The sequence below is a fragment of the Gopherus flavomarginatus genome, chromosome 3 (genome assembly GCF_025201925.1).
Source record: "Gopherus flavomarginatus isolate rGopFla2 chromosome 3, rGopFla2.mat.asm, whole genome shotgun sequence".
NCBI classification, from domain to species: Eukaryota; Metazoa; Chordata; order Testudines; family Testudinidae; genus Gopherus; species Gopherus flavomarginatus.
Window position 1 is genome coordinate 211268848 of NC_066619.1, and position 26529 is coordinate 211295376.

Sequence of the window (26529 nt, forward strand, 5' to 3'; positions counted from 1 at the left end):
ACAATTTAGGATGCAGAATAGCAGTAATAGCATTAAGGATTGCTCATCAAAATAAACTCCCTATATAACTTTGAATATCTTGATACCATGGGTGCCATGAATGGGCTTGGGGAGAGAGTGGAAAGTTCACAGCCCCTCCGTTTTTGGTTTTTTTTTAATGGCTAGGAGGGATGGGAGTGTAGTCCTGAAATCTTTATTCTTTTCTATCATGGGGACATAGAATGGGAAAGACTGGGAACTGCTGGCAAGATTATCTTTGCTGCCATCTTTTAGTTATTGTTTTCTTTTGAAAATAAAGCAATAGTTAGAGCTATAAAACTGATTTCTCCTGAACACAAATATGTTCTGAACACATTTTTTGTAAATAATAATAGCAAGCAGTTTCTTATATATTATTATTTATATCACATTAGCACCAAAAGACCCAATTAGGCTAGGACTGTACAAACATATGAAAATATTGTCCCTGCTGCAAAGATCTTACAGCCTCCAGGACTAAAACCAAAGTTCACTGAAATCAATCAGAGGCTTTTTACTGACTTCAGCAAACTTTAGATCAGGCCTTAAATTCTTACCATAACAGTACGGTTTGACGGACATTTGCTTTTCTACAAAATAATTAACTCAGAAGTGGCCCAATCCAGCATTCTTTATTTGAGTTATCCTTGCTCACGCCGTAGGTCTCTCAAAATCAGTGGGGACAATGTAACATTCTGAATTCTGTTATTCAGAGAACTATTTGGACTATTAACATAAGGAACACAAAAGTCCTGTTCAAGTCAAGTCATATTTTTGTATCTTTCTTATTTCAAGTCTGCTTCAGTCCCTCTCTATAAAGGTATGTTTTGCGACATGAGCCAATAAGTCAAACTGGAAAAAATCTGTTTCTTAGATACGCATGGCTGTTTTCTCCCCTTTTTCTTCTTACTGAAAGCAATTTCCGATATGAGATTTTGTTTGCCAAGTTTCGCTGAGCAGAAAGCATTCTATGGGTAAGTTATAACCTAATAAATAATAGGGATTATAATGGAAATGCTGATACAACAATATTCTCTCAAACTGCATGCATATCTTCCATTAAGGTTAGTGGAAGTTACTTATGAACATAAAGAGAGAATGGACTCCCTTAGGGGTCCTATTCTCTTCTAAAGATGTGCATCCATAACTCCCACTAACATTAATGGAAGAAATGCGAACTGAGGGAATAACAGATCCTGTTTTGCACTTTTATAATACCAGTACAGATGATTCATTGTATCATTCACTAACCTTTTTAGTGCCATAAGTCAAAAAAAAGGGTGGGGGAGGAGTAAGCTAGCAATCAAATAGTGGAATGTTTGATACTATAATAAATTAAATAAGTACTGCATCATATAAAACCCTTCAAAATATTCACAAAATTTTACCTCTCCATTTCTGACATCATAAAAGCACAGACTGTTACTTGACAAGTTGAATTAAACTATGGATAAGCAAAATTTCTTTTTCAGTACAAGCATTACCTCAATTGCATAGTTACACAATAACTGGACTAATCAAAGCTATATAATGTTACTATTGTGAAGAAAGTAGGGTTCCTCATTAGCCTATTACAAGAGAATTACTGTAAATTCAGCCTACGTGCAGCATCACTTCCTGTGCAAACAAACATAGATAATACAACAAGCTTGAAACCATTCCAAGCTGGCAGACTGGCAGAACAAATTATGCAGAGCAAAAGAAAGCCTTCAGTAGATTCAATAGAGCTTGGAGCATAAGAATGATTAAGTGTTTCTTTACACAACTACAAATCACGGTAATGAATCAGAGTAAAATTTCCAATAAGGGACTTTACTGCACCAGCTGGCCTTCTTTAGAGAGCAATGTTATAATGTGAAATGATGACATTCTAAATAGCAGTGTTTGCAACTTTTGCACAATCTGCCTAAAGCAAGTCCATTGTTGTTCGATGGGTTTTTTGTTTCGTTTTTAAGAAAAGCATAATAAACTATCGCCTAGAAATATATAGAGAAGCTCGGGAGGGGGGTGCGGAGAATCTTTTTAATTAGCTAGAAAGTGAGTCTAATCCAACTAACAATGAAGTCATTGGGAAATCTCTATGGTTTACTTTAATGGGATCTGGATCAGTCCTGCTCTGAATACATAATATTGTAACTATAGAATTATGCAAAAAATGCAGCTGTTTAAAAACAAATACAAACTCTTTTCTATAAACAAATGTAAATTAAAAAATAAAATAAAATAGCTATCCTCCTTTTGAAAACGTGTCCATGCATGAGGCACTGGGGGAGGAGTCAGCTGCTCACAAAGGAATCTATATCTATGATCAAGAAATGTGAGGACATTTCCTGTTCAAAGAAGTTGATGCTTTTGTAAGCAGCTGACTCTTCCTCCATTCCCCATGTGTGGCATGCTTTCAAAAAGAGGCTTAGCTAAGCAAGTGTTCAAAGAGCAAAGATATCACACTAACAACAATACCGTTTTCTCCTGTGTTATTCAGAAAATCAGACAATATTTTCATAAGGGTTGCTTCTACTGTTAAAATCCATTAATCTAAAAATCTATAAATGCCAGCTAGATCTGCTTAAAGAATACTGTAACTGATTGTACATCAACTTTTCAGCACCACCAGTATTATTGGCACTTTAATCTAAAGACGAGGCTTCCAAATAATAAAAACAAAAATCAATTTTTGCAATATGATCCTGTGCTCCCTCACATCCTGGTGAGGGTGCCATAAATAACCCAAGAATAGAGACTCGGATTTTCAGAGTAGTATCTTCAAGCAAATGCAGGCCAGTTTGTAGAGTGACAAATATTGGCTTGCATACAATCTTTGTGCTGCACTACATTAAAAACATGTTTGTAAAATACATAGGAACAATGTAAGCCTATTTTCTAGCATTGAATCAAAGTCCAGAATTCATTAATTGCTTCAAATGTCATGGGAAGAAAACATCACTGGGCTTCTTGGATGCTAATCAATGGCTTGTTAACCTTAAATATAATCATACAGGAGTGGCTTTGGCATAGCATATTTATGTGGCAATATGTTTCTACCTTTTACTGTCTTAAACTATGCCAATACACTTCCTGTGCACCTGCACGCACACAAGCATGCACACAGTGTTAACACTACTGCTGTGGAAAACATAGGCTGCATAGTAGTTAGAGTACTTTGTACTTGAGAAATGGGTTATTTCTATTAATAGAAAAACAGTGGATAGGAAATACAAGATTAATCCTAATTTACATTTACAAAGAACAGTTCCTACAGATAAGATTTCAACAGTAATAAGATTTAACAGAAAAGGCAGTGAAATTCAGGTTTGCATACTCATTACAAGGAGTTGGGGCCCATTTGTTTGTTTTTTGGTGATAAACTTGAGTATTCCCTCCTCTGCAAGTTGAGAAGACGACGACTAAAGGAGGACTTCATGAAGTACCGAAATGACAGGCTCTTAAAGATGGCTGAAGATCACAGAAGCCTCAAAAATGCAAAAGGAAACTGACACTGTACGAATCAACAATAATGGTGCTGAAGAACAGGGACAGAAAACCAGTAATTGACAGAACAGGGATGGAAGTGGTCAGCAAAGATTTCTACATCAAACTGTTCGCATCTCAGCACCAAGACTTCAATAAATCAATGAGCATGTACTCCAGTCCTTGTCAGCAAAGTTTTGACATGCAGTTAACCAAATAAAGGAAAGAAAAGCCCCCAAGTAAAGAGGATCGGACAAACAAAATGATAATAGCTGTAGACCAAGACCTGTGGGAAACCCTTGCTCAGAAGTTTAGCCGTTACTTGGAAATGCAGAATATACCATCTAGCTGGAAGGAGTCCAGCTGTACAAGAAGGGTGATTGTGAAGATCTAAAGAACAATTGTCCAATATGCCTGCTCTCACGTCTACAAGCTGTTCACCAAAATAACAACAAACCAACTGCTACAGAGTCTGGATGAGCAGCAGCCGAGACAGCAGGCAGGCTTTTGAAGGAATTTCAGCACAATGAACCATATTTTCACTATAAACCAGCTACTGGAACGCTCAAGGGAATACAAATTCCCTTTATGTATTGCCTTCGTCGACTATGAAAAAGCATTCAACAATGTAGAGATCGATGCAGTGGTGAAAGCTCTTTCAGGGCAGGGCATCAACACAAACCATATCAAAGTATTAAAGGAAGCAAATTCTGGCTGCACTATAGATATAACTTTATTTGATACTCCCCTTCGCATCCCAGTTAAGAAAGGTGTGAAATGAGGACACATGGTTTCACCAAAACTCTTCACAGCCTGCCTCAAAATGGTAATGAGGCAGATGAATTGGAAGGATGGAATCAACATCAATGGAGAGCAGTTAAATCATCTCAGATTTGCGGACGATATTGTGTTGATCACTGAAAATAATATCAAACTACAGAAAATGCTGTGAGAACTCAACACAAAAAGCAGCCATGTCAGACTGAAAATTAATTGCTCCAAAATGAAATTTATGTGATCTGATACTTTGACAGAAGACCAAATAATGATCAAGGGAGAGCAAACAGAAGAAGCTGACCAATATGTCTATTTGGGTCAATAAATCAACATGCACCATGATCAGGAAAGTGAACACTTGCGAAGAAAGACAGCAGGTTGATGTGCATTCAATTCTGTTAAGGATATCCTCCCAGGAAAAATCAACAAGGCAACATGCACCAGTCTTCAGCTCAACAGTACTGCTAGCAATGTTGTACAGCAGCAAAAATATGGGCAGCAAAATATTGGAGCAGCAACTGTTTGTCATGGAAAGGGTGATGGAAAGAAGAGTTCTGGGAATTTCAATCCGTGACTGTGTCCCCACTGAAGTGATCAGACAGCAGCATGGAGTGCAGGACTTTGTTGAGAGTCGGCATAATAAAATGCCATGGGCTGGGCATATAGCGAGGCTCAATGACAACTTGTGGACTGCAGCTGTTACTGAGCGATACTCACAGGAGTTGACATGACTACTCAGCCAACCTCAAAAGAGATGGGAAGATTTTATCATGAAAAGACATGTCCACACAAGGAGAAGGAAGGTCAGGTTACAAGAAGAACGGAAGACATGTTGTGATTGGCACAATCTATATGAGGGCTGAAGGACCGATCAATCAAGGTGATTCTCATCACTGAATTACAGCTCAGTTATATTTCAAACTGTATTCCTTTAGACAACTTAATCCTTATTTTAGCCCACCTCAAGTCTACCACACAGCTCAATACATCCCTGAATCCTCCCCATACATATATGCCATGACTCTTCTTTGTTTCTTTTGCTTGACCATGTTCTCTATGGCCAGAGCAGGTGAATAAAGGCTAGCCCCTCTTCTGTTTAGAGCCCTAGGTATAGTGCCACTTAGAAGCACAGAATGGGACCACTCTAAGCCCACTTATCTATTCAATTCCTCCTTTGACTTCCACATCACTGGGTCACAGGCATCTATTCTGCTGCAAACTGATTACTGCATCTGATGAGAAGAGATGTCACTTTGGGTGTCACAGAACATGACATTTAAACCATCCTGAATTAATCTGACTTCAATGATAGTAAAAAAAATATTTTAAGTACATCAGAAGCAGGAAGACTGCTAAACGACCACTGGGGAGTACTCAACAATAATAAGGCCGTTGCGGAGAAACTAAATGAATTCTTTGCATCAGTTATCATGGCTGAGGATATGAGGGAGATTCCCAAACCTGAGCAATTCTTTTTAGGTGACAAATCTGAGGAACTGGCCCAGACTGAGGTGCCATTAGAAGTGGTTTTGGAACAAACTGATAAACAGTAATAAGTCATTAGGACCAGATGATATTCACCCAAGAGTCCTATAGGAACTCAAATGTGAAATTGCAAAACTACTAACTGTAATCTGTAATCTATCTTTTAAATCAGCTTCTGTGCCAAATGACTGGAGGATAACTAATGTGATGCCAATATTTAAAAAGGGCTCCAGAGATGATCCTGGCAATTACAGGTCAATAAGCTTCACTTCAGTACCAGGCAAACTGATTGAAAATATAGTAATAAACAAAATTGTCAGACACATAGATGGACATAATTTTTTGGGCAAGAGTCAACATGGTATTTGTAAAGGGAAATCATGCCTCACCAATCTACTAGAATTCTTTGAGCGGGATCAACAAGCATGTGGACAAGGAGGATCCAGTGGCTACAGTGTACTTAGATTTTTAGAAAGCCTGTGATGAGGTTCCTCACCAAAGGCTCTTAAGCAGAGTAAGCTGTCATGGGATAACAGGGAAGGTCCTCTCATGAGTTGGTAACTGGTCAAAAGATAGGAAACAAAGGGTAGGAATAAATGGTCAGTTTTCAGAATAGAGAGAGGTAAATAGTGGTGTCCCCCAGAGATCTGTACTGGGACCAGTATTATTCAACATATTCATAAATGATCTGGAAAAAGGGGTAAACAGTGAGGTGGCAAAATTTGCAGATGATTCATAACTACTCAAGATAGCTAAGTCCCAGGCAGACGGTGAAGAGCTACAAAAGGATCTCTCAAAACTGGGTGACTGGGAAACAAAATGGCAGATGAAATTCAATGTTGATAAATGCCAGGTAATACACATTGGAAAACAATCCCAAACTATACATATGAAATGATGGAGTCCAAATTAGCTGTTACCACTCAAGAAAGAGATCTTGGAGTCATTGTGGATAGTTCTCTGAAAACATCCACTCAATGTACAGTGGCAGTCAAAAAGCCAACAGAATGTTGGCAATAATTAAGAAAGGAATGGATAAGAAGATAGAAAATATATTACCTCTATATAAATCCACAGTACATATACATCTTGAATACTGTGTGCAGTATTCCATCTCAAAATAGAAATATTGGAATTGGGAAAGGTTCAGAAAAGGATTAAAAAATATTAGGGGTATGGAACGGCTTCCATCTGAGAAGAGATTACTAAGACTCTGACTTTTCAGTTTGGAAAAAAAGATGGCTAAGAGGAGATATGAGAGAGGTCTACAAAGTCATGACTGGTGTGAAGAAAGTAAATAAAGCAGTGTTATTTACTCCTTCTCATAACATAAGAACTAGGGGGTCACCAAATGAAATTAATAGGCAGAAGATTTAAAACAAACAAAAGGAAGTATTTCTTCACATAATTCACAGTCATCTTGTGGAACTCTTTGTCAGATTATGTTGTGAAGGCCATAACCATAACAAGGTTCAAAAAAGAACTAGATAAATTAATGGAGGATAGGTCCATCAATGGCTATTAGCCAGGATGGGCGGGTATGGTGACCCTAGCCTCTGTTTGCCAGAAGCTGGGAATTAGTTACAGGGAATGGATCACTTGATGATTACCTGTTCTATTCATTCCCTCTGGGGCACGTGGCATTGGTCACTGTCGGAAGACAGGATACTGGGCTAGATGGACCTTTGGTCTGACCCAGTATGGCCGTTCTTACGTTCAGGCTTTTAAGAAAAATGTATCAAACTTGTGATCTCAAATTTACTTACTCATTTTTATTATTTTACCACTTTGGCAACAGAACCTTACTGCAACTCTGTATTTAATTTCTTGTTTTCCACACAATTAAAACCTCAAACTTAACTTCCACTAACACAGTTTTGGGTGGTGGGTTTTTTTGTTTTTTTTTGGATTGGAATACATAATTGACCAATGGATAGCCAAATATTGAGGGTGAAATTTTCAAGATGCATAAATAAGAGTTAGGTTCTTAAGTGTCTAAAAGTCATTTTTGAAAAAAAGGTCTGAGGATTAAATATTCAAAAAGTGCCTATGTGATTTAGGAACCTAATCCCAAAAATTAAATGACCCTTAGAGTGCTTTTGAAAACTTAATTCCCTATGTCAAATTCTACATACATAAAATTAAGACAATATTATTTACCTACCACAAATGGGTATTACAAGCATGAGTTAGTTAATGTGTGTAAAAGTGCTTCAAACAGAAAAAAAGTATATTATAACAACATTTTTCACCCACTAGGTAGCCATCTCATCCATTTGGGGTCAATAATTTATTAACTCTGGAGACATCAGATTCTTAGCCATGTAGTGCCACAGAGTAAGTGTTAAGTATCAGAGGGGTAGCCGTGTTAGTCCAGATCTGTAAAAAGTGATAAAGAGTCCTGTGACACCTTATAGACTAACAGAAGTATCGGAGCATAAGCTTTCATGGGTGAATACTGTGATAAACGCAGGACAGACAGCTAGAAGGAAAAGGTAGAAACCAGTATCAAAGGGTTAAAAGGCCCTCCTCCCTATCAACTTGGGGGTAACTATGGGTCAATCAGGTTCAGCTGAGAAGGGGTTGCCAAGATATCAATAAGAATCAGCTGAGAGGGAGCTACCTGAAGTTAATTAGGATCAGCTGATTCCAACTAAGGGCTGCCTGAGACCTTTTTAAACCCTCCCCTGGGAACGAGGAAGGAGAGAAGGAGTCCTGCTGCCAGGAGGTGAGGAGCAGCAAGACAGTGAGCCTCACCAGGAGCAGAGGCAGTATTCTGTCCCACAAGGGAGAAATATACTCTAAAAAGGACTGGTGGAGGAAAGGTACAGACTTCTCCTGTGTCCCAAGGTGGACAAGATTACCCAAGCCTGTCTCACCAGGGCTAAAAGCAGTGGAGGCTAGGGAGACCGAGAAGGTGCCTTGCCACAATATCCACTTCGTCAGATGCATAGTAAGTGTTGTCACTCTGGGTATTGAATGCAGTAGAACTACTATTACAGTACTGTAGCACTTGGAATTTATTTTAGCTTTTGTCACAGCATCCATCCCGGACAACGTTAAACAAATCTCATGCCTCAAGGTACAACCTCTGAGTTGAAAAGGAATGTTTCTTCATGTTACAGTACTCCATATATCTTTAGATGCTATGGTAATAAGGGTCATATAAATAAGTAGATAGATTTTTTTTCCCCTTCCCATTTTGCCTCCATTTTTTTGAAGCACTGGCAGGAGGCAGGGTTCTGAGACATTATAAGGAACAAGAGGGACCAATGATTTGATTCAATATAGCAATCTGAAATTTCATACATTATGTAGCATCTTCTGGGCATTTGGGCTAAGATCAAATGTTTATCAATTTAACATAAAATCTATCAGGAGACTATATCCCATCCTGGCAGAGAGATGGATTAGAAGATAGAACAGATTTTGCCATCTTTAATAAATGTGGTATTCTTGGCATGCTTTGTTAAATTAATTTGCTCATGTAACTGTGGCAACCTAAAAAAATGCTGATCCTCACAGGGGCATTAACATTCTTGGTCCAGACATTGCATTCAGGATTTGTCCCTGAGTAGCCAGGAAAAGTTTTGGGCTAATGGGTATGTAAATAATTAATAATCAATAATTCAATGATTGATACAGTTATGTCTAATTAGTTATGTATTTACTGGTTTGAATTTATGAAATAGCCAGCTTGATTACATTTACTAAGCAATGGTTAATTAGCAATTGTTAATCAGCACATAACAGAAAGGGATATACTTTACAACAGTCAGAGAGAACTGATCCTCCCAGTAATTAACACTCTGGTTTTCGTAATGGCCTGGTTCTGGGGTTACAGCTTGACACAATTACATTTAGTTGCTTACAGTTTCATTTTCATTATTTCATGTTTTGCATAGACATATGTTCTCATATAATACTAAAATAACATAAGAACATAAGCACTATTGGGTCAGACCGAAGGTCCATCTAGCCCAGTATCCTTCCTTCCGACAGTAGCCAGTGTCAGATACCTCAGAGGGAATGAACAGAACAGGTAATCATCAAGTGATCCATCCCCTGTCACTCATTCCCAGCTTCTGGCAAATACAGGCTAGGGACACCATTCCTGCCCATCCCGGCTAATAGCTACTGATGGACCTATCCTCCATGAATTTATCTAGTTCTTTTTTGAACCCTGTTATGGTCTTGGCCTTCACAACATCCTCTGGTAAGGAGTACCACAGATTGACTGTGTGTTGTGTGAAGAAATACATCATTTCATTTGTTTTAAACCTGCTGCCTATTAATTTCATTTGGTGGCGCCTTGATCCTGAGTTATGAGAAGTAGTAAACACTTCCTTATCTACTTTCTCTACTCCAGTCATGATTTTATAGACCTCAATCATATCTCCCCTTAGCCATCTCTTTTCCAAGCTGAAAAGTCCCAGTATTAATTTCTCCTCATACAGAAGCTGTTCCATACCCCTAATTATTTTTGTTACCCTTTTCTGAACCTTTTCCAATTCCAGTATATCTTTTTTTGTGATGGGGAGACCACATCTGCACATAGTATTCAAGACATGGGCATACCATGGATTTATAGAGAGGCAACACGATATGTTCTGTCCTATTATCTATCCCTTTCTTAATTATTCCCAGCATGTTCACTATTTTGACTGCTACTGCACATTGAGTGGATGTTTTCAGAGAACTATCCACAATGACTCCAAAATCTCTTTCTTGAGTGGTTATAGCTAATTTAGACCCCATTTTATATACATTTCTTAACATTCTGATCAGTGACCAACTATATGCTCAAACTTTTGGTTATTTACTTATGTCCTTTTGGTAAGTACATTGTTTTTGCTAACTTAAGCATCTGTTACTTGTTGTGATTAGTACAGTACATCACTAAACATATTTAATCATCTTTAATTCTTGAATTAGTAATTTCTAGTAAGCTGGCATTTTCCTCTTAGCATGACAGAAGAGTGTTCTGGGAAGTCTGGCTCATAGGCAGGCAATAAGACCTTATAAAAATCTGGCTTGTAGGCCAACAGGTAGGAGGCAGCAATTTTCCCTCTAAAGCTAAAGACTGGCTACCAAGACACTCCACAAAAGATTCTTTAGCACAACAGCTGATTTGCCTTCTGCAGTTCTTTACAGGCCTTCCCAGTGGGTAGATGGGAGTTTTTCTGCAGTAATAAATTTGGTAGCATTCAATTCCTCCAGACTGCTCATGTCCTACTGAGTTCCACATCACATAGATTTGCATGTCCTGGTACCTCCCACTGGAATCCTTCCTTGCAAACCAGAACCACACTACTCATGTCATGTGGGGAGCAGCTATTCATTTTGCTATTTGATTGTACTGGTTCACTTTTCATTGCTATTAATTTTTATTGGAGTTTAGGGCATCGCTGTATTACTTTTAAACAAGTCAAAATGAGTGCAGCAACAGCTTACCTTTTGGCACTTCACAGTTGAAATTCATGCGGGTTGCAAGCCAGAACATTTTCAAAACTATTTAATTATTATATCCAGATTTTAATGGAAAAGCTTGGTATTGCAGTTTTTGTTTCTACCTATAGAGTGATGCTGTAACAGTTTTATGACCATAATATTAACCTGAATTATTTCCCTATGTTTACACATGGTGCTCAAACTTTAGCAAGTTTTGGGACATCAACAAATACCTACCAATATTCTGTCAGTTTTTTATTTCTTCTACTTCTTGGCTTTTTCTCTCCATATTTGAATTCCTACTATTCAGCTTTTCTTCTAAGATAAGAAAGAATTTGGTGACAGGGGAAACAATTAGTAAATAATTATAGGCTACTTTATTATGCGGTATCCTTTTCAGTGTTGGCCATGCTCCTCAGGGTCATACATTAAAGTTGAGATAATTAATTTTTCGTCCATGGTCATGTTTTTCCTTTGTGCATGCAAGAAAACAACTTTTTGGGTGCCTTAACTAGATATTATTATTTATTTACTTGTTAATAAAAATCTGTAAAATACCATATGAATGCTAAGTATTGGTATTAAAGTGACACAGGAAGACCTTGAAGAAACAATGGAATACAGGTGATGGCAAAAGTGACAGTGCAATGAGACTAAGCACAGGAAAAACTAGCACAAGAAGCAAATAAATAATAAGAATGAAAAGACCACATGTCATGAGAGAGAACAAGGTGGTGGACAACACTACATGAAAGAAAAGTAGATGCTTTTTTCAAAGAAATAAAAGGAGAGAAGGGGAGAGAATCATAAAAGAAATACAAAACAGAAATACACAGAACTGAGGAAAAACAGAAGGGAATGGAGAAGAACTTAAGTTAGACAACAGAATGAGAGATATACACACATTGTCTGGGATTCATAAGTTTTATTTAAGTTATGCCCCTTTATTATACAATATTTCGCTGGGGACCACCTACATATCAGTAATTATAAGACAAAAGGAGTGGTTTCTGAGCACTTACATTATATTACTATGCTTGCTACTCTGGATTCTAAAATAACTGAAAAAAAGAGAGAAAGTTTTCGCAAAAACTTGCCAGAGTGGATGGGGGATAAGAAGCATCTAGCCCCCCAAACTTGTAAAGAAAATTGACTTGTGTGTGTGTGTGTGTGTGTGTGTGTTAACCACCATTCACAGGACACTGGACAAACAGTTGGGATCCATCTCTCCTGCAGCAGAATAGGGTGGTGGCAATCTGAAAACTTGATCGGAAACAGAAAATCACCTCGGAAACCATCCTCAAAATCAGTCCAAATGATCCACCCCCAAATCCTACCTTTGGTTCCGCCAACACAACTAAAAAACCTGGCTATGATTTAAAAACAAACTAACAAACAAGTCTGCACAACGTAACACAGAAGGATCATAATGTAAGAAACAAAATGGTGTGCATCTAATAGTTCTGTATATGGATACTCTTCACTTTCTTTACAAAAAGGACTGTTGTATTTGATCGCTTTCGGTTCAAGAATTCTATGCTTATGGAAGAGGAGAACAAGGCTTTTGTGTTTTATCAGACTCCATTAAGATTAGTCAGTGTAAGGTGGCTCACTATACTCCACAACATCAAAGAAGTCCAGATAATGCTGGATCTGGATGTTAAGCGCAAAACAGTGTACACATTCTATGTCTCAAGCTACATATTCTGGAAACATGTTTCTAAAATATTACTGAGCAACTCATCACTTGGCACTTTGCCAGTTCTTTGCAGTCACTAGTCAAAGCTTAGACTGGTCTTCACAATGACAAGGTTTTTACTGAATGTGACCTTATTTGTAAATTGTCTCCTGTAGCTGAACAGATATGAGATAAAAACAAAGGGAAAACTGTCAAAGCAGGGGAAGATGCTACTGATTGAAATATTTTTCCTCCTTTTCTGTCTACAAGCTGAGCTTAAATATTTTTACTTTGATAAATATGCATTTGGGCCCCATTCCACTGAAGAATTTTAATGGAAGAACTTGGTATTGCAGTTTTCTGTAGTAAGGCTATTGAAATCAATGGCAATACTTGTGCTCAAAATCATGTACATGTTTAGCACTCTTCAGGTTTATTTTGGTGATTTTCTGCTTAGAATGCCTCTACTCCACCTGTAAAAGATAAATTACTGAATCTCTTTTGTCTATCTCTGAAGCCTTCTCCAGCAGAGAACATGGTATCAGTAAACAACAATAAAGGACAGAAAATAAAAGATGTCCTCCAAAGCAAATGATGACATGCAGATCAGGCATATGTGCAAATTATGTTATATGAGTAAAGCAAATATGATTCCTACACTGGCAACTACTTAACAAAAACAAGAAAAAGAATGACATGAATTTTTCATTGATGCAATTGATGATGATGTACATAGTCTAAGTGCATTTTGAAAAGGCGAATCAGCCTATATGCATGTGTCATATATCAACTTATCACAAGAATAAGCCTGATGGAAAATGATGAGTAACTGAAGAAGACTGCTAAAACATATAATGAATGAATGCATTTAATATAGGAGAAAATGAAACAGTTTGTTATAATGATCAAATCATTTTTGGAACTCTTGTTCCTAATACAGAGAAAGTATTTTAAAAATATTTCTACATACACCATTTGACCCTATTTCCTATTAAAAGTATCATAGAATGAAAGCACAAACTGTAGTGATACAGGTTAGAGAGGACTACTGGGTTCCTAGGTATTATGTCAGAAAATACAAACTCAATGCATTAAAGTGTTTTTACTTTTGAAGAAGTAATATTTATTATTTTTGACACCATAGAATCTCAATTTTCATTTTCTAAACAACAAAAATGAATAATTAACACAAACATTCTATCTTTTCCCAATTCTCCATCAGGGATCTGTTGCACAGTGAAGTCTTATATTACTAGCTACATTACTTTTGATAAAACATATCACAATTAATTTATTAACATGTCATGTAATGTATTATAAATAATTAAAACTATCTGAAACAGAGCTCTACTTCAGAACATCCTTAAATCTATGCAAAATAAAATTATGTATAATTTGGCTATATATAAATACAAGGCAACAACCACACTTTCACGCAATGTTGAATTCACATATGTAGATTTAAATGAAAAGAAAATTTAAAAGAAATCACAGGAACATTTGTAATGCCATATTTTTTCTCTATTTATTCACTCTCACTATTACTCAAAGGCTATGATTCAGTAACCTTCAATTAGGTGAGAAATCCTCTCCTATACAAGTAGCCAATGCATTTCAGTGAGATAAGAGACAGAAAAATACAAATTTTGGACTAAATCCTGCCCTATTAGATCTGCACTTAGAGGGGATCCATGACCCAGTCTTCACACTTCTTAGTATCTCAGTAGCACCATGTCCCCACCATTTTATAGAGGCCTCTTCACACAGCCCAGGAACTGTGCTGTTTTGGGTCAGAGATTGGGTGAGTCCGGGCTAGGGACGGGAGACCATACACATTGTCACCTATCTAGCCCCACAGAAGATAGAATGTGTGTGTGTGTGGGGGGGTGGAGTACAATCTGAGGCTGCCTTGTTTTTCCTGTACAACTCCCTTGAAGGAATAGTTCCTGGAACAGCCAATGGAAACTGGCAGTGCAGAAACTAGAGCTAACGTGCCCCAATGGGAAGATCTGAGTGGATCTTTGTGTGGACTTTCCTCGGGAGAATTAATTCTCCAGAATCCCTCACACAGATTTTACAAGAGAAATAGATTATCTTGGTCACGACTGTGGCTGAAAACAATCCTGCCTGTGAGGAATAAAATATGAGTGTAGGCTCTTAAGGATGAAGTTTTGCAAGGATTTATTCTCAGATGTTCCATCCTTACAACCTTACTGGGGAAGAAGCTATGGGTCTTACCCCAAAACCTGCTATGTTCTCAGAGGTCTGCACAGAGGCTAGCCCCCAGTAGTGCTCTGCCTCTCCTCCCTTCTCCTACCCCATGTACGGCTGTCCCCAGTGAGTAGATATGTGGAATGGTTAAAAGAAGGGGCAATGTATTATACATACATACATACAAACAAATAAAGGATAATGGAGCCCAATGCTATATTACCTAATTTATTTTGGGACAGAAAAAAGGACAATATATTTTGTTCTTCCTTCCCACCACTTTCACTATGGTCAGGCCACAAATTGCATTAAAAGTACCTCTTTAGGAAGAGAATGCACCATGATAGAAAAGGCCGTCCCACAGTTCTGGGAGGAAGGGTAGATCCAAGTATGTAGGGTTGTCAAAAACAGATAGCTAAGGGTTAATGTTCTTTTACCTGTAAAGGGGTAACACCAGTAACCTGAAACACCTGACCAGAGGACCAATCAGGAAACAAGACTTTTTCAAATCTGGGTGGAGGGAAGTTTTGGGTGTAAGTTCTTTGTTCTTTGTCTTGTGTCTGTGCCCTCCTGGCTCTGAGAGTGATTTTTCTATCTCCTGGCTTTCTAATCTTCTGTTTCCAAGTTGTAAGTACAAGGATAGTAAGACAATAGGTTTATATTGTTTTCTTTTGTATTTACATGTGTGTAGTTGCTGGAATGTTTTATATAGTATTCTTTTTGGATAAGGCTGTTTATTCATTTTTTTCTTTTAAGCAACTGACCCTGTATATTGTCAACTTGATACAGAGCCTATTTTCTAATGTCCTTTTTTCTTTCTTTTTATATAAAGCTTTCTTTTTAAGACCTGTTGGAGTTTTTCTTTAGTGGGGACTCCAGGGAATTGAGTCTGCAGCTCACCAGGGAATTGGTGGGAGTAAGAAGTCAAGGGGAAAATCTCTTTGTGTTAGATTTACTAAGCCTGACTTTGCATACCCTCTGGGTGAGGGGGAGAGATTAGATCTCTCGGTACTTGTGTTTCCAGGACTGGAAGCAGGGAATCTCCTAGGGTCGTCCAGGGAGGGGAGCCTGGGAGGAAGTAAAAAGGAAACAAGGGGAGGGGGTCATTTCCCTTTGTCGTAAGACTCAAGCCATCTGAGTCTGGGGGTCCCCCAGGGAAGGTTTTGGGGAGACCACAGTGAGCTAGGCACTGTATAATTCTTAGCTGGTGGCAGCGGTACCAGGTCCAAGCTGGTAACTAAGCTTGGAGGTTTTCATGCTAACACCCATATTTTGGACGCTAAGGTCCAGATCTGGGAAGAAATGTTATGACAAGGGTCCCCTCTGTGCACAGATCTACAGGGCAGGATCTGGCTTAATACTGAATAGTGCACATAAGTTTCCTAGTTTTTAGTTCTAATTAGTGAGTTTCTACCATTCTTGAAAATTCACAAAATGAGTTTTGATTATATTCAGACAGCATTTCAAGAACCAAAGCCCATCTTCCTGAACTAGATCAAGGGCAATGGGGAAAGAAGGTCTTATACAAATACTGTAGGCAATTGCAGCTGGTCTATAAGATTTTTCAGCACCTATTTACACAGGTTTTTTAATTATTATTTTCCCTCTTATGTGTAATACCCTCTTAGAAATATAAACATTTTCTCCAATTATTTTGTCCTTTTGCATTTGGCCTTGATATTTTCCCCAGTGGTTCGAATGCAACTGAAATTAGCAAAGTTATTTGATAATAACTCTTTCAATTTCTATAATCATAATAATACCCACATCTCTAATTTTACACCATCATTGGTTAATGTCAAAAGCATAACCCTACAAATAGTTTTTGTTTAAATAATTGTGGCTGCACAGTTTAAAACACTGCTTTTCACCTCACAAGAATACTAGCTTGTTTCTTTGATCCGCCACAGATGGGTATATTTCAGCATAACTAGATACTAGGAAATTGAAAACATTCCTTAACAAATATAGCTTTATAACTGTTCTGTCTTAAAAGCTTGATACTTTCCCCTTAAATATAGTTTTCATCAGCCAAGAAATACTGTATTATGTTACTGGTTAAACTTTTTCATAATTATGGCCCCAACTCAGCACTTCAGCATGTTTCATTTTAAACAGGTTGTAAAGGGCCATTAAAGTCAACAGGAGTTCAGCACATATTCAAGTGCTTTGCTAAAATGGGGTTTGCTCATCTTACAAAAGACATTTTAATATTTCATAGCTAAAATGTTAAATATGTTCTCAAAAGAGAAGTATAAGGGAGAAAATAGACCATGTTCTGACCCTACGCAAACTGTACCACACATTTGCTCATTGTGTGTAACTGGTGTAGAACTCAAATGGTACTGCATCAAAAAAAAACATGGGGTGAATATTACACCTAAGCAAAAGAGGTACACCAAATAAATGTTGGTATTTACCTTAACCTAGAACAGTCAGACAACTGTGTGCACAAAAGTATAACAATGCAGCCTTTGGAAGGGAAGAACCTTGGGAATTCTAAAGAGATTTCAATACCAAAAATAAATAAATAAATTAATAAATGATGCAATCACAGGAGTGGAAGATTATCTCCTGGGATAATTATTTTTGTTGCAATTGGTATAAACACTGTTTCCTTGAATGTAGCAGTAGTTATATCAGCAGCTTACTCTATGAACATACATGTATATCCTGTAACACACTATGTACAAATATGCAACGATTACAGTAATTAATCAGAGCATAACTATTAAAATAATCTTCATCTCAATTTCCCCCCCATAGTACATTGCAGAGAAACTACAGTATTTACAAATTGTTTATGGGTTGTAGTTATTAGTGGTGAAGACAGTAAACTAATCATCAATAACATTAACTTTAAAGCATTTACCTGTGTGTAAGTCTCCGATGACTAATGCAAACAGCAGTCTGTTGGTCTTGAGCAATGCATACCTTATGGCGACTACATTTCATCTTTAAGCATGGATCTTTAGCAGGGTCTAAAGCTAAAAACAATTGTAGAAAAATAATTTAAAACCTTCTTTTAGTAAATACTCTGCAGTAAATTAGCTATTTAACATGTTTGCTTGTTCAGCACCTGGTACAATGGAGCCTTGATTCTCAACTAGGACTCCTAGATACTACCGTCATATAAATAATAAAATAATAATAAACCTAATCGATATTCTAACTATTTAAATAGAATCATTCTTTGTTAACCAACTTTCCGACTTGTTCTCATTTATTTTAAAATACTTGCCACTATAATTCAGTTAATTTATCAGAGATTGTATCAAATCACAACTCTTTCAACATTTTCAATAGCAGAACAAAGCAAAACACAGCACAATCAATGAAGTACAAACTTGGGCTACGCAAATTTTTCAACTTCCACTTAAAGAGAAAAGCAGATTTTCAGGATTTTTTTTTTAAAAGTATGTAAAACATGCTTAATTCCACAAAATATTTTTTTAAAATCCTAAATAACCTCCCCTTCTTCCTATCTTACCAGCACACTTAAATTCATATGGTATTTAGACCTATGAGGGCTTATAGACACCAGTACTGACTGCTAAGTAGACTTTTAAAACAAAAGTATCTGCAAGCAAAAAGACAGCAGGGAAATCACATCAGAAGGTATTTCTGAAGGCATATCATAGGACACTCCATTAGTCCACCAAAAGAGAATTATTAAATGGTAAGGTAGACTTGAATATAATTCAGAGACTGTGAAGGCTCAGGCCTTACCTTCTCTTTTCTATTGTGCAGAGTAGAGTGAGTGGTACTCCTGAGAGCATTTTGCACTAAAAAATTAAAAATTCTGCACACAATATTTTAAAATTCTGCAAATGTTGTTTGTCAACTGTGGAGAATCCAGCATGGCTTTGGGGAGCATAGGCCACTCGCTGCACAGAGGTGGAGATCACTGTGCAGCTTCCCCTGGGAAAAGGACACAGCGGTGAGTCCTGACACAGCACAAGGACCAGGCCTGCCCCAGAAACCCCCCAGAACCTCTTCCCCTCTGTGCTAGGTGCACCAGGTGTGAGCAGGCAGGCTCAGCAACATAGAATCCAAGTGTGGAGTGCTTAGTGTGTTGGTTGAGAAGGTTCTATGTGGGGCAATCTGCGTGCGAGTGGCTCAGTGAGGGATCCAGGTGTGTGAGGCGGATCTGAATACACAGGGGACTTATTGGGGGGTCCGGGTGCAATGGTAATGGGACTCTGCGGGGTGGGGGAGGGAGTGTCAAAGTGAAGCTGGTTAGGGCTGAGCAGGGAGGGACCTGGATGTGGGGAGCTCAGTGGGAGGTCCAGATACTGAGGAAGTGGGGCTCAGTGGGGTGGGGATCCAGATGCAGCTGGTTGGCCTTCGGTGAGATGGGGATCTGAGTGATTTGTCTGGGTGGTCCAGGTCCAGGGGGAGAGGGACTCATAATGGGGGGGTTCTGAGTGTGTGTGGAAGTGAGGCTCAGCAGGAGGGTCTGGGTACAATGGGGGCCGGATGCACAGGGGTTGGGTGAATAGGGGAGTAGCTCACTTTACAGCGTTTCCCTCCCTCTGCAGCTGAGGAGTGATGGGTTTAGGAAGTAGGGGGAGAGGGGGAATTTGCAGAGCTTCCTGCCACTATGGGAGACATCTGGGGGGTGGTTCCAGATGCCGTGCAAGGGAAGAGGAAGTCCTGTCCTCCCCAGCTCACCTAGAACTAGTAGCTGAGCCTGGCGCAGGGAAGGAGGCACCAGTTCTGCCTGCTGCCCCACAGTGATTTCATAGAATCATAGACTTTAAAGTCAGAAGGGAGCATTATGATCGTCTAGTCAGACCTCCTGCACAATGCAGGCCACAGAATCTCATCCACCCACTCCTGTAACAAACCCATAAACCTATGTCTGAGCTACTGAAGTCCCCAAATCGTAGTTTGAAGACTTCAAGGTGCAGAGAATCCTCCAGCAAGTGACCCTTGCCCCATGCTGCAGAGGAAGGTGAAAAACACCCAGGGCCTCTGGCAATCTTCCCAATCCCAATATGGCAATCGGCTAAACCCTGAGCATGTGGGCAAGACTCATCAGCCAGACACCCAGGAAAGAATTCTCTGTAGTAACGCAGATCTCACCCATCTAAGAGCCCATCACAGGCCATTGGGCATATTTACCGCTAGTAGTTAAAGATCAATTAATTGCCAAAATTAGGCTATCCCATCATACCATCCCCTCCATAAACTTATCAAGCTTAGTCTTGAAGCCAGATAGGTCTTTTGCCCCCACTGCTCCCCTTGGAAGGCTGTTCCAGAACTTCATTCCTCTGATGGTTAAAAACTTTCATCTAATTTCAAGTCTAAACTTCCTGATGGCCAGTTTATACCATTTGTTCTTGTTTCCACATTGGTACTGAGCTTAAATAATTCCTCTCCCTCCCTGATGTTTATCCTTCTGATATATTTATAGAGAGCAATCATATCTCCCCTCAGCCTTTTTCTGATTAGGCTAAACAAGCCAAGCTCCTCGAGTCTCCTTTCATAAGACAGGTTTTCCATTCCTCAGATCATCCTAGCAGCCCTTCTCTGTACCTGTTCCAGTTTGAATTCATCCTCCTTAAACATGAGAGACCAGAACTGCACACAGTATTTCAGATGAGGTCTCACAAGTGCCTTGTATAATGGTCCTAACACGTCCTTATCTCTACTGGAAATACCTCGCCTGATGCATCCCAAGACTGCATTAGCTTTTTTCACAGCACTGGCGACTCAGTCATCCTGTGATCAACCAATATTCCGAGGTCCTTCTCCTCCTCTGTTACTTCCAACTGATGTGTCCCCAGCTTATATAAAAAAACTTGTTACTCAGTCCTAAATGCATGACCTCTCTGCCAGCTGCCCTGAGCCCCTCAAAACATGCTGCCAGGAAGTGTCACATGACCACTCTTGTGGCTTCGCTTTGCTTCCCTGTCTGAAAGTCATTTTTCTGCAGGGAAACAAAAGAAGTCTATGGGGGACATACATTCTGTGTATGCAAAGTGGTGCAGAATCCCCCAGGAGTAGAGTGGAAATGTTAGTTGCTTTTCTGGAATGTAGCTCACACATGGTTTGCCATTTTGTTAATAGTGCAAAAGTGGCAACTCAGCTCTACTGACTGTAACGTCACTACAGTACAAACTTTGCATCAAATGGAGAACTGGCCCCTCAAGTTTAAATATTTATAAAGAAAAACAAACAAACAAACAAAAAGGAATTCTCAGTGTTGATGCTCCTTAAGGTGATTGATCTGTTATAATTAAATTAATAATGGAAGAATGAACAGTTTAATGCACTCTTCATTTTGTATCTTTATTGTAGCTTTTAATAAGATGCTGTATGTATATTAAAATCAAAGTAACATATCAGAATGACATATCAAGACAACTACATTAATGCCTATGTCATATTTTAAATCAAGCGTTCTTCAGATACTGGGTAACAAACACAAAAAATGGATCGGAAAATGTCAATGAAGCTTTATTTTGATGGCACTTATCATAGCATCCAGGCACATATTCAATGTGGAAGAAATCATTGTCCAATCAAATCCTCCGAACTGCAGGTCCATGTATAAATACAGTGAGAATAATATATACAATTTGGATACAAATAAAACAGAAGAATACTGACACAAAAATAAATGTTAAAATTGATTTACTTGAATTAGTTCACATGTAGCTACTATTACAATCGTCAACTGATTTTCCAACAGCTTTGATACAGCATTCATTGCAAACTAGTTAAGACAGACAAAATGAAAATTACTAATGACTCAATGTCTGTTTGAAATGGCTACCTTGAAGAAAAGTGAAATCAAACCACAACTGCACAGAGAGAGAGCGCGCGCAGAGAATGCAAGTAGGGTGTGAGGAGACATCTGAGCATAATCACATGGTAGGAACGGCAGAGATGTGAGAATACAGAGCTATGTAGCTGTGAGGCAAACAAGTTTTGCCACTGAAGGGAGAATGCTGAGGAATAGAAAAAAGGAATAAAGCCATGGGGTGGAGGAAGATGTTGCAAAATGAAACTAGGTTAAGGAAAACAAATGGAAAAATTATCTTCTGTATATGTTTAAGTGATAGTCCAAGCCATAAAAAAATTGTGATATAAATATTTGGCTTGTATTTAAAATGTCTGGGCAAGCAATGCCCACTATAGGTGGAGTTCATTGTATTTGCAGACACTGTTTTACATCATTACTTGCTCTAGGTCAGACAGCATTTTGTGCTTGCCCAAACGTCCCACAGTACTTCTCAGTCCAACACCTTGCCACCCAAAAATACATTTAGAACCACACAGGGATTTCAAGCACCTAACTACGAAATTTGGATAATCAAAATCCCTGATGTCTAACCCAGCAGGTGCCTTTTTATAAATAATAATTTATTGGGTCAGAGAGAGAGGAAAAAAAAGAGAGAGAGAAAGAGTATGAATAATTATACACCTTAGTAGATAGCACACTCTTCTAGGAGACCAGTCCCAGTTTCAATCAATATTTAAGAATTTCATACAAAGTGGAAAAGCTTCAACAGGAGAGACAGACCCACACCAGAATACCCTACATCCCTGTCATTAGGGCATTCACATGGGAGGTTGGAGACTTGATTTCAAGTACCTGCTTTAAAACAGGTGTGTGTAGGGTGGAAGAGGATGTTGAATTTGGGTGTCCCACATTCCAGGTGAGTGCTCTGACTACCCAACTATAGGGTACCAGAGGAGCATAGGACACACAAACAGACTTGGGTTTTTGTTTTTTTTGCAAGAAAAGCGCCTAGACCAGGTGAGAGCTAATTCCAGAAGATGGCTCAAAGCTGTGAATCTAAACTGGAGATAGAATCCTCAAAGGGAATGTGGCCCTACTAGGCAGAAGAATAACTAAAGTTAGGAATTGCAACATTGAGCTTAAATTCCCTTTGTGGATTTAGCTCTTAAAATATTAATTCGTGTTCCAGGCACCCACAACTGCCTTTCCTTGGGGATACACTGATGCCACTTCCAAACTGAATCAAGATGTCTTTACTTAGCTTTGAATTAAAAAACAAACAAAAAACCAACATATCTGGAAAAACAGCAAAGCTACATGTAAGAAGCTTAAAGAATGAAGTGATGGTAAATGATCATTCTGGAACTTTCATCCCTTGTAGATTTTTGGCATCCATGTTTTACCACTTGTAAGACCTACTGAAACAACCTATGAAGGTACTTTAATTACAGATGTATTGCACCACAATCTAGAATGAAGTTTACACTCTAAACTATGATGGAGATTGTAACAAGTCTATAGATAAAGGTAGTTATAGGTCTGTCCTCAAGCAAGCCGAACAACAAAGCATTAAAGAATACTAGAAATTGGTTCAACCCAGCTACAAAAGCCTCCCAGTTGGATTCCTATTACTGACTCTGCATTCCACATAGCTGGAAATGATTTGGCATCATTTATTGATTCAGGATAATTTGCAGGTTTAGTGATAATGAAGAAGAAATTCATGCTCTGGCTAGGTTCTGTTGGTGTGTGAGTAATACAATACTCAAAAATGGTGGTTCTTTTAGCAATTGCTATTTACTTATTGAAATTCCCAAATATAGGCATTTAAATCTCAAAATGCAGCTTAAATTGCAGGTATACCAACATATGTCATACTTTAGAATGAACTATATCACAGGGACCTAGCCCCTTGCAAATCAAACTTATCCTGTTTTAAATTGACTTTTCTTTCTATTGCAAGTTGAACAACAAGTACAAATTGCTGCTTGTTTTACCATCAAGATGATGAACATAAAGGCAAACTTTGATAATCACATTTCTTTATAGAGCAAAGTATTATTGCACTATTCATCTCCAAACTAAAAGATTCTACCCTAAAAAATAACCTTCAAATAGAACTTATAAGTGGTACCCCAAAATCATCTTTGTGACTTAAAAGTAAAATTTAACTCCAATTTAAGCCAATTAGTCCAGCTGTTTAAGAATTTCCAGAACACACATTATTTGAATGGTTCTGGGGATGACGACTCCCACTCTGAGCTAGGACCAAAAAGGAATGCCTAGTGCAGCTTTAGATTTAAAAAGAAAACCTAGTTTCTATCTATTAGGCTCTCTTGGAGATCTTGCTACTGGCCTTTAGGTAAAGGAGCCAGATAAAATGATGAGTTATGGAATCAGAATAAGATTGGAATGGGAGGATTAGTAAGAACTGGGGAGGGGAGGCGTTTTGGGTTTAAAGGATGGGAGAAATTTTGCCTGAACCAGTTACCTGTTTCCACATTTAAACAAGAAAATCTATGAGTGAGCAGCACTAAAAAGTACCTTTTCTTTTTATTGTATTCAGTGCACACATGCAATACAAGATAGGCATTTCTATTGCAACAACAACAAGAAAAACCTACTTCCCAGTGGGTAAGTGAAGTCACTGGGACCAGCACGCAAAGTAGCTGGAGCTGGTAACACCTTCTCCTGCCTGGAAGCATTGTTGGCTAGAGACTATTGTTTCTTTGAGCTTTTGTCTAGATTAGGAAAAGACATGAAGATTAAGTTGGGGTTAGCGAACACACAGTAGCTAAACATGAACTATCTTGGTCTTTTTCCCTAATCGAAAAAGAAGCTTGAGAGCAGGAATGGAGGAAGTAAGGGAGCAAAGAAATACAGGAACAAACGTTGAAGTGGAGGGGGTGGGCAGAGAGAGTGAGAAGGGAGCCTCTGAGTAGATGGCTGCATATCAAGGAACATGAACGAGACAGAATGAGATAGATCAAGAAAGGAGACTTAGGATAAGCACTGCAACACCTAGTTTTAAGTGCCCTGCCACCCAGCAGAATCTCCAACCCCGAGTTAGGTACTCAGGCTCTCTATACAGTGCATGGGGAAAATAAAACACCTACAGATGTGATCCACAGAAAGCAGCAAGCTGAGGAAGGAGCTGCCTAAGATAGCTAATAAGAAAAACCCACCTCTCAAAGAGAAGCAGGCACCAAACTCTGGCCTATCTTCACTTGAGACTCTCAGCCATGGAGTGTCTCCTGGAGGTAGGTGCCCATACCAGGTCAGGTTTTTTTCCCCAAGTATGTCATTGTGATGTTGGTGGTCATATTCTGAGTATTCTCAGGTTAGAGATGTGGGAGACCTGGGTTCAAAAACCTTACTCTGCCTGATTCAAGGCAGGTTGAACCTAGGTCTTCCACTTCACAGGTGAGTGCCCTAGATAGGGCCCCATCCCAAAATATCTTATAGTACAGCAGTTGGAAACCTGGTTTCTACTCTGAATCAGACAAAGTGGGGATTTGAACCTAGGTCGCCCATATCCTGGATGAGTGCTCTAACCACTTGGCTGTCAGGTGTAAGAGGGCAGCCTGATCAGATAGGTGTACTCTTAGGCGGACATTTACGCTCAGCTTTTGGAATGTGGGAATTATATGCAAATATGGGAGCTAGGGCCCCTTCCTGCTCCAAATTCTCAACTGGCAACTCCCTAAATGAGTTTGGCTGCCATGTGTGCATATGCATGTGTGGGAGAAACAGAGAGAAAGAAATAACACTGAGGAATCACTGTTCAAGTGTCATATTTCTCCTAGGAGTAGAATGATCCTCAAATATTTTGATTCAATGCATCACTTTTCTTCTTTCTCCCACATTTTCAAATGTGAATGTGCTGTCAAACTCCTGGGTCTATTCTCCCGCACAATAGAGCAGTGGGAGTCATTTACCATTTCATTCAAGACAGTTTGTACCTCATCCCTACCATATACACAATCTTAAAAAACAGGAGATTGTCATGTCTAGTATATGAAATATTTCCCTTGTATCAGACTGTTCAGAACATATTCAATTTTGTATTAACCTACTTAAGGCAAGTAGGATTTACTATCAACAACATTATTAAGTTAATTATAATAAAAATTCAGTACTAATACTATATGTGAGTGTATTTTACTGTACTATTAATGATTTTATAATTTTTTGTGTTTTATATATATTTTCCAATTTCCTGATATCACTTCAAAGGCTATGACAAAAGTGATTCCAACTTTAGACAAACCCTTCATTTTTGCTTTTGACACTAATAAAGGGAGTGCTGGCAGCAGTACCTATTCAGGATGCCCAATATTTCCCATTATAAGACCCTATTTAAAAACTTTCATATAAAACTTTGACAAACTTTAACCACTTGGTTTGAAATTTTCTATGCCCAGTATCTGCCATAGGCAGAACTTTTTTAGAATGTTTTGGCCAAAAGACATTACCAACAATGAGGCTAGGGGAAAAAAATATGTTTTGAAATATGTTTTGGAATGATAAAGTTCTGGCAATATTATCTGAGACACTCAAGCACCCTTGTGCTTTAGTGTAAGGACTCACTATTTGGCAAGGGCTTGCATTTTTTGGTGCCTTTTGCCACCCCTGTGAAAATACAGTAAAGATATAAGTCCCGGAAAAATCTCAGTTTTCACATGCT

General features: G+C 38.6%; 1 protein-coding gene across 2 annotated transcripts in view; it reads right to left on the reverse strand.

The window, feature by feature from the left end:
- SPOCK3 (SPARC (osteonectin), cwcv and kazal like domains proteoglycan 3) overlaps positions 1 to 26529 on the reverse strand; it is a 414860-nt gene that overhangs the window by 171954 nt on the left and 216377 nt on the right. For both annotated transcript variants that reach the window (XM_050946180.1, XM_050946179.1), the window contains exon 4: positions 17961 to 18075. In XM_050946180.1, coding sequence (XP_050802137.1) covers positions 17961 to 18075 — 115 coding nt within the window. The remainder of the gene's footprint in view (positions 1 to 17960; positions 18076 to 26529) is intronic.